At 39.7% G+C, this 15,322-nt stretch overlaps 1 protein-coding gene across 1 annotated transcript; it reads left to right on the forward strand.

Annotated features, from left to right (window-relative positions):
• The first annotated feature begins 912 nt into the window (after positions 1-912).
• slc13a2 (solute carrier family 13 member 2) lies at positions 913-15,280 on the forward strand. Its single transcript, XM_050039288.1, has 12 exons — positions 913-1,208; positions 4,940-5,068; positions 6,110-6,246; positions 7,860-8,110; positions 8,182-8,359; positions 8,466-8,588; positions 10,622-10,825; positions 11,309-11,409; positions 11,605-11,720; positions 12,423-12,584; positions 12,670-12,807; positions 13,361-15,280. The coding sequence occupies exons 1-12, from the start codon at positions 1,107-1,109 to the stop codon at positions 13,490-13,492; spliced, it is 1,773 nt and encodes a 590-aa protein (XP_049895245.1). The 5' UTR covers positions 913-1,106; the 3' UTR covers positions 13,493-15,280.
• Positions 15,281-15,322: the final 42 nt, after the last annotated feature.

The following is a 15,322-nucleotide window of genomic DNA, read 5'->3' on the forward strand; positions in this document are numbered from 1 at the left end:
TAAGCAGCACATGCTCCAATGCAGTGGAGTTACAGCAGATGCACTTTTAAAGGGTAAGACAACACATCTTAACTAAATTAACATGCATTATTGACTGCTACTCCCCAAAAATTCTGTCTCTCAGTATAATGTATTCAAATGGTCCGTCAGTAACCCCCGGGAACTATCTGAAGTCTACATAAGTCATGTTACACTCAAACATTTTCTGTTTTTGCGACTCATTCTGAGGCTCTGAACTAAGTATGTGCAGAGTGAATCAGGTGATTTGTAGTTCATTTGTTGTTGTAGAAATTAAAAGTGTTGCCAACCATCCCCAGTCTCCCCTACAGCTGCAGCGGCAAAAACCTTGGCTGTGGTAAATAGAAAAAGGATGTTTATTGATTGAAACTCAACTTCTCGTTTGAGGAGGAATGTTGAATTAGTCTGACACTAACTTAGGCTAAAACATGTTAGACCTTCTACACCTCTGTGTACTTGTAGGCCTATAATACAGAGTTATAATCACTTGTCCTTTAACTCTGATAAAAAAAAGCATCCCTTTCGGGGATTTTTATGTCAAAGTTATAACTAAAGTTTCATGTTTGTTGACTTTGTAGCAGACTGTAAGTGGCTGCTGTACCTATTCTTTTCCTTCAGCTCAGCTGGCACATACACAGGCCCTGACCTTTGGTTAGACCCGACGGAGCTGCTCTCCTTTAGGTAATAAACCTGCATCGTTTCGCTATCTTTCTCCTCATCTCTAAGCCTCTCCATCTCTCTCTACCTTTTCTATTGCTTTCTCTCTTAACCAATAGCTTCATCTGCCCCTCTGTATAGGGTTGTGATCTCGTTGGTGTTTGGTTAATGTTTGATATGCCACTAGAGATATAAAAGGGTCTTTTTGCAGTTACATCAGTCTCATTACCTCAGTGGGCGTCTGTGAGGCACATCTGTGTTTCCTCAGCTCCACTTTACCGCTTAGCTTTTCTATCACTTAGCTTTTCTGTCAGCTCACCTGAACTCTGTGTAGGTTAATTTACTCTTTGTAAATTTTGATCAGCCGTGAGTTACTCTCCGGATAGTTTTTCTCCGCTCTGCTGCTTTTTGTCAGTTTTGCCAGCACAATCATGGATAGTTGGCTGAAGTGGCTGTGGAACCACAGAAACTTCATCATCATCGTCGTCACTCCGCTTGTACTCCTTCCCCTGCCACTCGTCATCCCTACATCGGTGAGTGTGATTGTGTGTGTGCATGGAGGTAACTTACCTTTAATTAACTGGGTGGTTTTAATCTGTTTGTCTTGACTGGAAGAACATCACAAGTGTTTCCCAGTGTAAAACAGGTAAAAGTTGTGATGGGTTTGACTGTGACTAAAGATGTTTGTTCCTTACTGTCTGTGCCCTTTTTTTCTACTTGTTTATTGCACTGTACATGTCATACATCATGGAAACAAATGTTGCCCTGTTTATTAACACATGGAGAGGTGATTGCAAAAGAAGTGCACATGCGGTTGTATGTGCACATCAAATATTTGTCCTTTTGAGTTCAACCTGTTCAATTAATTTGCCAACTTGCCTTTCAAACTGTTATTTCATATTGGTGCAAATTAATAAACAATCTTATTTCTGACAATTTGAGGGGTTTTTAGAGTTGTAACAAATTATCTGTGTCTAAAATTTCAAGAAATTGCATTACATATGTCAGTAGCTCAGTTGGCAAGTGTTTTTATGAACAAAAACTTCACAAGCCATCACCATTATTGATGCTACAATCGCATAATTAAAACATGATGACTTTAGATCCAACCAATAACAGTTTATACAACAACATAAGAAGGAAGTAAGACAGTTCTTTACTTCAATTCCCACTTTCATAAACGTAGAATTATATTGAGTATGAGCCATATAGGTTAAACAATAACATTAACCTTCAAACTGATATTATATAAAACATAAATCTGTCAAAGTTATTTAACGTGCATACAGGCTATTTGTTTTGTAATTTGTATTTGGCCATTAACCGTCACTTATCACTCCTCAGGTTTCCAAAGAAAACCACTCATAAGATAAAATCTTCAGGGTCAAATTCCTAACGTAATCAGTGGAAACACATGCAATCACCTTAAACCCGCCGACCCATGTAACCTCTTCTGTGTTTAAATGCTGCAACCAGACACCTTTTTCATCAGCTTGTTTATTTCCTTGTCCTCATTTATGGACTTGTTGTATTTACTGTAAGAAGAGTCTGTTGCTTTTATGATGGCTGAGAGACAAAGGTGACATTGTAATGCACAATGCACAGTTAATCTTAAACCACATTTGACAACACAGAGACTTTCGGTGCCAATAAAGACATAAAGAACACTGTTGCCTCCATCTCCATTTCAGCAGCACTCTCCATGCCAAGTTAGTGCAGTGAGTTATTTTATCTCTGGTTACTTTTCACTCCAGAACAATTTAAACTATGGGAAGATGCTGCAACATATGCATGCACTTAGTTTGGTGGACTGATAATAAATGATTGATAATAACAATAATAATCAAATACTACTATTACTAATAGTAATAAGTATAATAATAGTTAGCCTATAAATGAGTAATAAGAAATAAAGTGCATTTATTTGTAGGACAGCGTGGAAGTTAGTATCGCCCTGGTTCCCTCAAGAAAAAGCCTATTGGATGTTTCCATTGGATTTTGGATCAATGCAGAAATAAGCTCTGTGGCAAACAAACGTATATGATTCACAGTGGACACATTTTGTCCAGCAAGATAATCTCCACAAACAAACTCCAGTCGTATGATTTTTGAAGCAAAAATGCAATTTCCAGGAGTAAAAAACTAACATTAGAATGTAAATGAATACACCATGGTCACATGACTTCAGCATCACGAGCAACCCATCCTTATACAATGGTTTGTATCTTACAAAAGTGCACACACAACAACCCTACAAATTAGTGGCCCACAAATGATTCACATCCTTAACGTTAACGTTAAGGTAAAGTAGTTAGGTTTAGGAAAAGAAACATGGTGAGGACGCACCTTAGAATGAATCACTTTTCATCCAAAGTTCAAACAGTTATGAACACCAGTCTCCTGGGGGAAGTCCTGTGTTTTGTCACCCATCCACAGCCTCAACCTCCTCCTGACTAGATCCCTCGAGGCCACTTCCTTCTTTACTCACATTGGTCACATGATCATAGCCTCCCAAACAAAATATGCACGAATTACTGGCTCATTGTTATAGGGGATATGTAAGAATTTTAGTGTGTTACTTTTCACAGGAAAACGTACGAACCGTGCATGAGAATAGCCTGCGCCACAACAACAATGCTGTAAAGGTCTCATTTAGCCTTTTGGTGGCAACCACATTTTTGTAAGCCATGTAAAGGCTTCAGAATTCATGGGTGGGGTATTTACTGATGTATTTTATGTCATAGAACAAAACGTTAAAGTCACTTAAGCTTGTGTTAACCACAGACCTTATTTCAGGCATCTTACCAAAAGCACCTTAAAAAAAAACTTCGAGATGAGGGAACCGGGAGTGCTAAAATGCTAACTCATGTCTGGGTTTTAGGACTCAGTTCTGCACCACTCTACAGTTCAACATTTTGGAAAATGTGCTTTTATGTGCTTTTTTTTTTTTTTTTTAGAGTTAGATATGAAATTACAACTAACACATTATATCTTATTTGTTTAATTTGCACCTACACCTATGTGTGAAAACGACAAGCTGTGGTGTAACGAGGGGTTTATGATGTGATCTGTGAGCAGTGACTTCCTGCAGTCTTACTGGAAAACTACATCATTACTATTTTATAGTTTCCTTAGAGTCTTGCCATTGCAGGTAACTGGTAGTTGCCTGGCAACTGCCTCTAGCTAAGGACTAGTCCATCACATAACACCTGTTTTTACTTTTTTTTTGTATGGAATAAACAAACCAGACACAACCTCTTAATTTGTGAGTTTTAACGGTGCTGGTAGGCAGATTTGTTACAACTGAGCCAGGCTAGGTGTTTCGAGTGTTGATGCGAAACTCAGCTAACAATTTGCTCCATCTTTATATTTAGTGCACAGACACAAGGGTAATATTGATCTTCTCTTCTAACTATCAGCAAGAAAGTAAAATTTTTTTTTCCCAAAATGACAAACTATTTTGTCAGATAAGGCTTACTTACTTATAACTGAAAAAAACAACAACTAAGAAAGACAGAGAAAAGAGAGTATGAATGTAACCTAAATCAAAACACGTATTTAATCAAAATATTATACAATACTAAAACTGAAAAGTAGTTGTAGGTTATAGTAATAGTGGTAAAATATATTATAGTACAGTAAGTTAATGGTAGTGAAAGCAAATTAGGTCTACAAAGCTGTTGTATTGTGCTGTAATTTAATAAATGACATATGAATGCTACAGTAAATACACATGTACATGTCATACGTCATGGAAACATCACATGTTGGTATTCCTTTATCTTACTGGGTCTTAATGTTTTAAAAGTGCAAAAGCAGACACTTTGCCTCAAAGTGCAGAGCTGAGCGAGGTCTCGTTCCTGTGGAAAGTTAAATGTCGGGTAGTTAAAACGGTCTTTGTGATTTTACTGAGGACCCATAAAAATTATCTTGTGAGACAAGAGCACAACAAACTGTTTGTTTTATGGTCAAGGGTTAGCGTTATCTGCATGTGTAAAGTCTTATTGCCTTTTAAAGAGAGGCCGGAGATAAGACAAAGCACTTGAAGGCTGAAAATGCCGTATTAACTTTACTGTTAGGTGTGTGTCTTTGTCTGTACCCAGCATCTGTGTCTGTGTCTTTGCATATCTCAGCACCTTTCACATGTAAAATGACAAAATGCTGCACTAATGCTGTGATTTTTGTCACTTCTCATTTTCGAGAAATTGGCCTACTTCGCTGCCACTTTCTTCTAACCCGAGTGTATGTGTGTGTGTGTTTGCAGGAAGCCAGATGTGGTTATGCTATCATCCTCATGGCTCTGTACTGGTGTACAGAGTGTATGCCTCTGGCTGTGACTGCCCTACTGCCAGTCGTCCTCTTCCCTATGATGGGCATCATGAAGGCTGGAGATGTCAGTCCTTATTTAGGCTACATTTTTGTGCTCCGTTATGTTCAGTTCAGTTCAGGAAACTTTATTTATCCCTGAAGGACAATTTAGTTTCTACAGTCCATGTGGCAGCCATAGAAATAAAATTACAGTAGAAAGGACATTGAACTGTTTGTCATGGACGTTTCACTCGTAAAAAAGAAAATGGCGATTGTTGTTAGTTGTTGTAGTGACAAGTGTCATTGGGGCAGTAAAGTGTCACTCAGTAGTTTGAGAACTTCATTTTGGCCTATTCTTACATCTATTTGCCTTATCAGGCAGAAAAATACAATTGTACACCGATCCAAGTTTCTTTCTTGCAATGGCAACGGTACAAAAATGGCTCTTACCATCCCCATGGACCATCCTGCCACATTGATTTGAATGGGAATGTCCGTTCTACTCTGATTCTCTTTCTATGGTGCCAGCCTTTATGTACCCGTACTGATACCTGTGGAGAAATACTGCTGCAACTATATGACCAGAAGGTTCTCAGACATTTTGGTAGAAAGATGTCTAGTACTTGTGAGGTTTTGTTTTGGCTTTTCACAAATAGTCTTTGACAGTATCTGGAGCAAAGTTTTGTTGTAGGACAGCATTTTATTTCATGTGAGCAAGCTATAAGAGAAGAGAAAAAATGGTTCCAGCTTCAGTTAATCACAACTTACTTATTGTGTAGACCCTCAAACTTTTCCCCCGTCACTGATTAACAGATTAAACTAAAAATGTTTGGGATTTTACAGCAGTTCCAGTTGCCTTAAATACAACCTCATATTTGTCTTTGCTTAGCTTGTGATAGATCTGAGGTCAGGATCAGCTGTAGGGCAGCTGAAGGACACCAGAAGAACAGAACCTTAAATATCTGCTGTTCCCTGTGTTTTACTTACTGCTCATAAAACAAAATGGATTATACTTTATGTATGAGTCAGCATGTCTTTTGGTTAGTTGATAGTTGATACACTTGCTGTTTGTTTTTCTACGTGATTTTTTATTCTTCTGCTGAAGTTATTGTCTGATTTATTTCAGGTCAGTATTGAGTATCTGAAAGACTCAAACATGCTGTTCATCGGTGGCCTGTTGGTGGCCATTGCAGTGGAGCACTGGAGCCTTCATAAGCGCATCGCTCTCCGAGTTCTGCTGCTAGTTGGCGTTCGTCCGGCCCTGTAAGAAAGCCTTGTGATACGGCTCACTTGTGCACACAACAGTAGGCAGCAAAAAGAAAGATGTGACTACAGGGTCAGCAGTGTTTACGAGGATAGTTATAGTCTGGACTTGTTCACATTTTAAGACAACATCCACATTACATTTATTTAAATGATACAACGTGTCAGAAATGTTCAATTGACCCTTTGCTAAGCCCTGTCTCTTTGCGTGTGGTCTGTCGAGATGTAGCTAGCATGGAGCCCGCACTGTCAAACCGCAATCCCTGAAGAAAAATGATCAAATGTTGCAGAAAAATTTAAAAGAGAGAGAGAGAAGCAGACAGATAATACACATCTGTAGGAGACATGCATAATGTCACTCAGCAGTGAAAACTGGTTAAAAAGATAAAGATAGAAGTTAAAGCCCAACGTACAGATCACAGTGTAAAAGTGAAACCACACCTGGTGATTTTCAACCAGCTCTGTGTCATCGCAGTGTGTGCAGATCAGGTCCCCCAGAGAGAAGCTCAGCCTTGCTTCCAATTTTTCAGGACACTTTGAACTGCAAACAAGGTCAGTTTTCTTTCTCATTTTTGATCCATGGAGATTTTATATTTATGAGACGATTTTAAAAATCTGTGACGTCATCACAATGTAAAGTGTATGAGCCAAATTATTTTTGGCATATGGATCAAATAGGTGCCATTTTGGCATCCAGTGTCTAGTTATTATTATACATCAATGGTGCAGATGAGTGGTGTTTGGCTCCCCTCGTGCCACCACCACCTGGACCTCCACTGGCAGATGGGCAGGGAGCTCCTGGGGAAGTCAAACACCGTTCATCTGCACACACTACAATGACACAGAGCTGGTTGAAAATCAATCCTGTAAAGCAGGGTAGTTTTTATTCTCTGTTACAATCATTAAAAGACAAAAGCAGCATGTGTATACATGCCGTATACCTTTGAGAGCTAGCTACCTAACTCTACACTTTTCAGGGTTTGATTATGTTTTGGGAATAAGGAAGAAACGTATATCTCCTTCCAACCTCTCCAGGTTACTAGTATCATTATTACATGTGTCTCAGGCAGAACGTGACTAGCTCGAAATCCACAATACCAGCCTGTAAATGCAGAAAATCTGATATGATTTCATGAGTCAGTGGAATTCAGCCCTGTAGTTGTTGGACCCTGGTCGGAGCCGATGCAACACTATGACTGGGGCGGAATTTAGTGAAGGGTACATTGATAACAGAAAACCTTCCTTCAGCACCTCTTATGATTAGGTCTCTTCAGTACGATTGTGGTGGATTTACAGCGTTGGCCACTTTTGAGTAATTCCTCCACAACAACCAGGAGCATCAACTGCAAAAAACATACGTCTCAACAAATTAATCAATGCACTGAAACTTTAACTCATGCATATAGACAAAACAAAAGCAAACAAAGACTATAGCTTTGTCTATTCGACAAGAAGGGCGGAATTTAGAAACAATAAGTGAGAAAAAACATTTGCAAAAACAAACAGTTTGTTCTGCAAAAACAGAAAATACAACAGATCTGATCCCCACCACTACTGTTTTACTGACGATCACTGTCCTCATATTTCCCCCCTTTCACTGCCCTCTCACACAGGTTAATGATGGGCTTCATGATCGTCTCCTCCTTGCTGTCCATGTGGATCAGCAACACGGCCACCACAGCCATGATGCTGCCCATCGCCCAGGCCGTGCTGCAGCAGCTAAGGGCCACAGAGGAACGGGCAGACGAACGAGATTTTGCGGCTGCAGCCGAGCACAACGAGGCGTTTGAGCTCGAGATCAGTCAAACTAAACAGGAAATAAAGGACCAGCCAGACACCAAGGCTCAGCTGGAGGACAGCGTGCGTAAGTAAAAATGTCTGCTTGTAGATGAACTTTTTTAATAACTTTAACTGACTGAATGTCTTTGGCTCCAGCTGAACACGAGTGGAGTCCAGAGTCGCTGCAGGAGCTCAAGAGAAAAGCAATGGAAGTGAAGTACCAGCTCCTGACCAAAGGAATGAGTCTGAGTGTGTGTTACTCTGCCAGCATTGGAGGCACGGCCACGCTCACCGGCACAACCCCCAACATCATCCTGAAGGGCCAAATCGACGAGTAAGTAAGGCATTAACTAACAAAGTAATTAACTAAGTAAGTAGTGCAGCTGTTTGTACCTTTTTTTTTGCCTCTCATCTCTCCATGTTTCTAATCTTTTGTGAAGGCTCTTCCCTGGGAATGGTGATGTCATCAACTTTGCCAGCTGGTTTGCCTTTGCTTTTCCCAACATGCTGCTCATGCTGGTGTTGACCTTCTTATGGCTCCACTTCATGTTCCTGGGTGTCAAGTAAGACAACTTCAGCCTAATACAGTCAGCCACTGATGCTTCTGTGAGCAATGAAGACATGGATGTTTTTTTACGTACTCAGCATTATGTTTAAATGGTCATTTAACCCCAACATATAAAATACTGTCCCACTTACACCATATGGTATTAAGCCCTGCAACTATTTTTCAGATCTTATAATGTAACTGCTGTGTTTTTCAACCTGGACCCTATTTTTCCATGTTTTTTCGTTCATATAACTAATGGGACATTGATTTTTTTACTGGTAAGTGAGAGGGCTGCAGCCAAATTAATGAACAGTTGCATACCGTCTCTTTACGTCCACTAAAAGTACTTGTTTTTTTCACTGACAGGCTCAGATTTTTATTTTAAGTTTCTGAAAAACATCATGGAAAGGATCCCGACAAAGAGACCTTTTGTTGAAGAGTAAGATCCTTTTTGTTTAACCAGAAACAGACTCAAAATCTCTACTGCCAAATGCGCCAGACTCCATTTAAATAAACAATAATTTTATAATTGTGAAACAGTTCATTCAGAGAATGAAGCAAACAGGAAAACAACTAATCAGGAACCAAATAAAACTCGCTTAAACCATCTTGGTTTGTCTTTTCACCATTCCAACAATAACCAATTCTGGTTTGGTTGAAGTAAACCCTTAATTCACCCAGTTAGATGTGAAAATATGTTGGCTGTATACAGGCTTTAATTATTGTTTATTTAAATGGAGTCTGGTGGGTTTGGGGATAGCAATCTCAGGGCTGTTTCTGGTTTAACAAACATGATTTCACTCTCCAACAGAGAGGTCTATTTCTCTAAGGGATCATTTACACAAGTACCCTGGCACATTGTTTGTGGAGAAACACACATTTCACACATTAAATCCAACTCCACTGTACTGAGAGTAGCAGGTACTTTAAAAACTTAAAAAATATAACTGAAGCTATTTATGTAAATCATTTGAGGTATTTTTTGTTTTGGGTGAACTGACCCTTTAAAGATGAAGCTGCATTACAACAAAAATACATGTACAAAATTCTACAACATTTTTTTTTTTTTTAATTTGTTCTCTAGCGGAGCCTTAGTTGAGACGATCTGTTCAATATGAAGCTACAGCCTGTAGCCTGTTAGCATAGCTTAGCACAAAGAGTGGAAACAGCTCACCTGGCTCTGTCCAAAGATAACAAAATCCACCTACCAGCACCCCTAAAGCTCTCAAATTAATTATGTATATCTTGTTTGTTCCAGACTCTTTATTGTCTGACACATATAACAGGTTATATACAGACAGAGCCAGGCTGTTTGCCTGTTTCTAGTTTCTGATAAATATATTCCCTAAATGTCGCCCCAGCTCATTGTCACACTGTAATAACTCACTGGGACAATTTAATAGAACAGAGCCACTGTTTATTGTTATGAGCAACATTTAATAAAGTTGTATCTGTGGTGATAAAGGTTTATATGTTACTATTTACAGTCACACAGGCAGCCAGTAATCTCTGACATGTTTCATTATGATTTTCAGTTCATCAGCTTTACTAACTTCGCACATTATCGTTGTGCTGACACTAAAGCTGCTGAATGAGGTTTATGATTCGAGGTGCAGTAAAAGAGCACAAGCTATTATCAGGGAGAAATCCATGCTACCATTTATTTCTGCTGCTGTTATCAGGTAAGTGATAGCGCAGCATTAAGGCAAAAACAGCTCATGTTAAAGTCAGCTCTTATCCTCAGGCAGTAAGTCTGTGACTTAAGATTTTTTAAAAATTCTATATGCCTCAACACAGCTCAGTTTTTTCAAGTGTCTGAGAAAACAGTGAGAGCACTTGATTTTCAGTAAAGAAACTCAGTTCAAACTTGGTATTCCATATAATGACACCATGATGACAAAATGCTGTAAATCCATAGTTTGCTCAACTTTACAGTTAAACCATCGTTGAACTTAGGTCATGCTTATAAATCTTAAATCATTCCTTTGATTTGTTGACCTATGCATCTTGACCCTGCATCTTTGCACTTTGTACTTGTCTCCTCAGCCTGAGGCAGTCGTTCGGCTGCACTGGGAGAAGCGACAGAGATAGGGAGGCGTACACTGTGATGAAGCAGGAGTACAATAAGCTAGGGCCCATGAGGTTTTCTGAAGGGGCCGTGCTCACCATCTTCGTCCTGCTGGTTGCCCTGTGGTTCACCAGGGAGCCGGGCTTCATCGACGGCTGGGCGACAGTGCTCTTCAAAAAGGAGTGAGTCTTTATCTTTTTTTGTGTCATAACTTTAAACAGTAAGTCTGGCGATATTCTGTATTTTCATTACTGTCAACAAATCACAAGAGAAGACAAGATTCCAACAAGTGTTGTCAAACTATTAAACACCAGTGGCAGAATGTAACTAAGTACATATACGCACTTAAGTACTTGTACTTTACTTGAGTCTATTCTTTTCATGCCACTTTATACGTCAACAATGGCATGACATGTTGTCACTTTTTATTTTTATGTAGTTATTGTCTCTACTTCATTAAAAAGATATATTTTCTAGGGGGCCCCAAGAGATCAGGGGTCCCTAAGCAGCTGCTCACATTGCTTAATGGTGTTCTGCTAGGAATGGCTGTCCTTTGGGCTACAGACAGGTTGGGGAGGTCAGAAAGCTTTGAGAGATGGACTAACACATTGTTGGTTTTGGTCTTTTCTTGGGTTTGTGAAATAATATTGTCTTGTGTCCCTCAGGCATGTGTCAGACGGAACTATCGCTATCTTAGTATCAATGCTCTTCTTCGTCATCCCCTCCCGATTGCCCAAGTGTGGAGGCTACGGTATCGATGATGAAGGTGAGATGTTAAATCCACTAATCACATTTGTAGAGACCAAAAAAAAAAATCCCTGCTAATACAATGCCTTCATAATGTTCATATGACCTGAATTTCAGCTCATTGGAGCACTGGTTGATGATTACCCAGTGGATAGGACACTGCACTTTAAAACTAATTACTGTTTCATGTTCACACTTCGTCTGGGTCTCACAGGTGGGACGGTGAACACCCCCTCCACTCTGCTGAACTGGCAGATCGTCCATGAGCGAATGCCCTGGAACATCATCCTGCTGCTTGGAGGAGGCTTCGCTCTGGCTGCTGGCAGTGAGGTAAACACACATGAACACTGTGTTTCCCTTTTTTATTGTACTTCAAGATTATTATCATCATCAGATTATCAATTATTTGTTTATTTATCAAGTAAAACTGTTTCTGGTCACAGCTTTTCAAATGTGAGAAGGTCCTGCATTTCGGTGCTTCACGTTTTTGTCTTTACCAGGTGTAATCCTGGTGGGAATCATGCGTCTGGTTGTGTGTGTGTGTGTGTGTGTCTTGTTCTGTCTGTTTGCAGCTAAACTCGCAAACTACTGGACCTATCAGCCTCATATTTTGTATGCACATTTATGTTTGCTCAAGGACCTTGTTGTGCTGTAGCCTACAGATGAAGTTAATACAGTTAAAAGGCCAATTATGAATGACATGAATCAAAGATTTGTGGCTGTGTTTTAGTCATCAGAAATACATTCAGCCTCATAATTAGATTGTATCTTTATTTCAAGTAGAGTGCCTGTTAGCAGGAAAACTCGATCTGCTGTGTGCAACCTGCTGCAGCAGACTTAGCAACTATTTCTATTAGCTTCTGGGATCCTTCTGTAAAACGCTGCAGTGCGTCTGCCGGAACAGAATTGTTTTGAGCTGCTGCAATAAACCTGGGCTTGTTCTAAATTGAATGTTGCTGACATGGCAAATAATAACATTATGACTCCTTTTTCAAAACGATCAACATTTCTGCTTGAAAAATTTGTTTCCAGAAATCAGGTCTGTCCGACTGGCTAGGACAGAGCTTGGCACCTCTGGAGCAAATTCCCCCCTACGCCATTGCGTTGCTGCTCAGCCTGCTGGTGGCAACATTCACCGAGTGCTCCAGCAACACGGCCACCACCACCCTGTTCCTGCCCATACTGGCCTCGATGGTAAACAGAAGTCGACATGCACACACACAGACATTGACACACAGCTTCTCCGTGCATTTAACTGTGTTAACTGTGTTTCTTATAGGCCATAGCTATTAAGATACACCCGCTATACGTGATGCTGCCCTGCACCCTCGCTGCCTCTCTGGCCTTCATGCTGCCTGTGGCCACACCACCCAACGCCATCGCCTTCTCTTTCGGAAAACTCAAAGTCATAGACATGGTGAGATTCATAATCAGTCTGTGTTACATGAATCAGTCATGTGAGCAAGGTTTAGAGCAGGGATATTCAACTTGCTTTGCACAGGGGACATTTTTGCACAATTACAGTTGGCCAGGGGCCAGTTAATAAACATTAATAACATTTATCAGTATATATATTAAATGAATTTACCTGTCTTCAACCTTTTGACATTTTGCTGTCCTCACTCATCTTTGCCAAGAGGCTCTCTAGTTGCAGGAGCTCCACACAGCTCAGGTGTATGCAGGGGCGTTTCTAGGATTTGAGGACATTGAGGGCTGATCCTGGACCTCTGTCAGAAGCTCTATTTTGATGCTTTTTATAGTATAGTATAGAAAATACTCTAAGGATATTTGTTGAGGTAGGAGGAGGGAAGTGTCTTTTACATACTCTGTAAAGAAACATCTGTAGGACTTTAAGAGATGTTTTGAGTCTTATAATCTCCCTAATTACATGTTTAAGACCTTTCCTGCACATACTCTGGTTTTTGACCTTTACTGCATACTGATCAGAATGTCACTGTCTGTTCCTTCAGGTGAAAGCCGGCTTCATGCTGAACATCATTGGGATTTTGACCATTAATTTGGCCGTCAACACCTGGGGATACGCCATGTTTAACATGGGCACCATGCCTGATTGGGTCAACACTACACACAGCCAACCTTGAGTTAGGGAGGACACATGCAGAGGTGGAATAAGAGTTTTTTAAAGCCACTGAGAACTTGTCTTAAAATCTTAAATGTTTCTCTATGAAATAGCCTTAAATATCCATGACTAAATAAGCAACAAGGTTTTTTCATGAGCACATGAAGGGCTGGTCACAGTAAACATGATAAAGATGACCAAAAATAGAATACCACCTTACAAATTAGTCAGCAGTGGTGCAACGCATAGTCTGAATCACACGTACCTGTATGACTATAAAACCAGACCTTGGTGAAAGTAATTGATTGACAAAGAAAACTGAGATAAGCTTGAAGCTATCAGATTATTAGCTTCATTATTAGACAGACACTCCCCTGTTAGTGTTCAGTACTTCCTCGTGTCATTCCAGTGACAGAACAAAACAAAAACGAGGTGTCCGTTAGAAGGAAAAAAAACTTCCCGGTACACATTTCCCTGGATGTGATCATCTTATTGATCTATTTATCACTCACAAATGATGTAAAGATTCAGCACACTGCGTGTTTGAGTGGTTATTTAAACTGTGATTATTTCAAGTGATGTTTACAGACAATATGTAAATTAGCTGAAATTGAATGAATTGTATCAGTCGATTTAACTTATTACTTCGGTCCTTTTGTTGGACCTTAAGTCTTTGTTCTTATTGCATGTTTTATTTTTTTTTATCAGTGTTTTTGTCACTGTTTTTAATATTAACAATATTTACTTTGTATTTCTTAACTTTTGGTGATTATTTTTATTCCTTCGAGGGAATGATAGTGATTTTGATAGTAAATTGGGAATATGCTCTCTAAATGAATACAGGTGAAAGCTATTAAAGGAATGGTTTGACATTTTGAGAAATACGCCTGCAGGTATTTGTCTTATTGCAGAGAGAAGACTGATGCCATTTTTCTAACTAGCTAAGTTAACCATTTCTTCGCCCCAGCCTCACACTGAAGGGACAAACATGAGAGTAGTATCAATCTTTTCATCTAACTCTCACTAAGAAAGGAAATGTATTTCACAATATGTTGAGCTATTTCTTTAATAAATCCATCCCAGTAGTTCAGGTGACACGTACATAAAGTGGGGTTGACACTGAGGAACAGAAACCACTGTGGCTGAGCAGAATGGTTCAGAGCTTCATTCATAGACAACTGAATATTAAATCAATGCAACCCAGTCTCACTCCCAACTCCTCAAATACAGACACTCAGTGGCTGTTGGTGTCATACTGACACACAGGGGCACGCTTTAGCAGTGATATGAGACCCACCACTTGGCACCATTTTGTGACTCTCAGAGGAACTGCTGTAGTATAGCTTAGGAGTGAGAAGGTCCGCATAGGGCAAGTGGAAGAGGAGGGCGATGGGTCAAACTCCGGACTTTCACCCAGGAGTCTGCTCAGGTGAAACCAGAAGTCAATGGAGTTATTCAAAAACAACAGTGTGCTAGAAGGTGTAGCAGACTACACTAGTGACATATGATGTGATGTTATGTTTGTAACAAACTTACTTATTTTTATTCAAACCATGATATTTTTTTCTCAACCTAACCGTGTGCTTTTGCCGCCTACACCTAAGGAAGTAAACCTAAAACCAAAGTGTTCTACCTATGTTGCTGCTTTTGATTTTCTGTATGCATTTAACCAGCGGAAACTGTACATGTCCTGTGAAGACAGAAGTTTATTTTGAAAAGACACAATACATATAACAAGTTTAAATAAAAGTCACTCCTGAACGTACAAATCTGATGCTGGGTGAGTATTAAAGAGTTGAGCGAGATGTGTACTTTTGCATGTCTGTTCATTCTGTTAAAACCTGATTTATTT

Source organism: Epinephelus moara, chromosome 3 (genome assembly GCF_006386435.1).
Source record: "Epinephelus moara isolate mb chromosome 3, YSFRI_EMoa_1.0, whole genome shotgun sequence".
In the NCBI taxonomy this organism is placed as follows: Eukaryota; Metazoa; Chordata; class Actinopteri; order Perciformes; family Serranidae; genus Epinephelus; species Epinephelus moara.

Excerpts from the sequence above, each read along its gene's own strand:
- slc13a2 (XM_050039288.1), top strand. The coding sequence starts at position 1,107 with ATGGATAGTTGGCTGAAGTGGCTGTGGAACCACAGAAACTTCATCATC. Across the intron at positions 1,209-4,939 it reads CACTCGTCATCCCTACATCG|GAAGCCAGATGTGGTTATGC; the intron begins GTGAGTGTGATT and ends GTGTGTTTGCAG. Across the intron at positions 12,808-13,360 it reads AACTCAAAGTCATAGACATG|GTGAAAGCCGGCTTCATGCT; the intron begins GTGAGATTCATA and ends CTGTTCCTTCAG.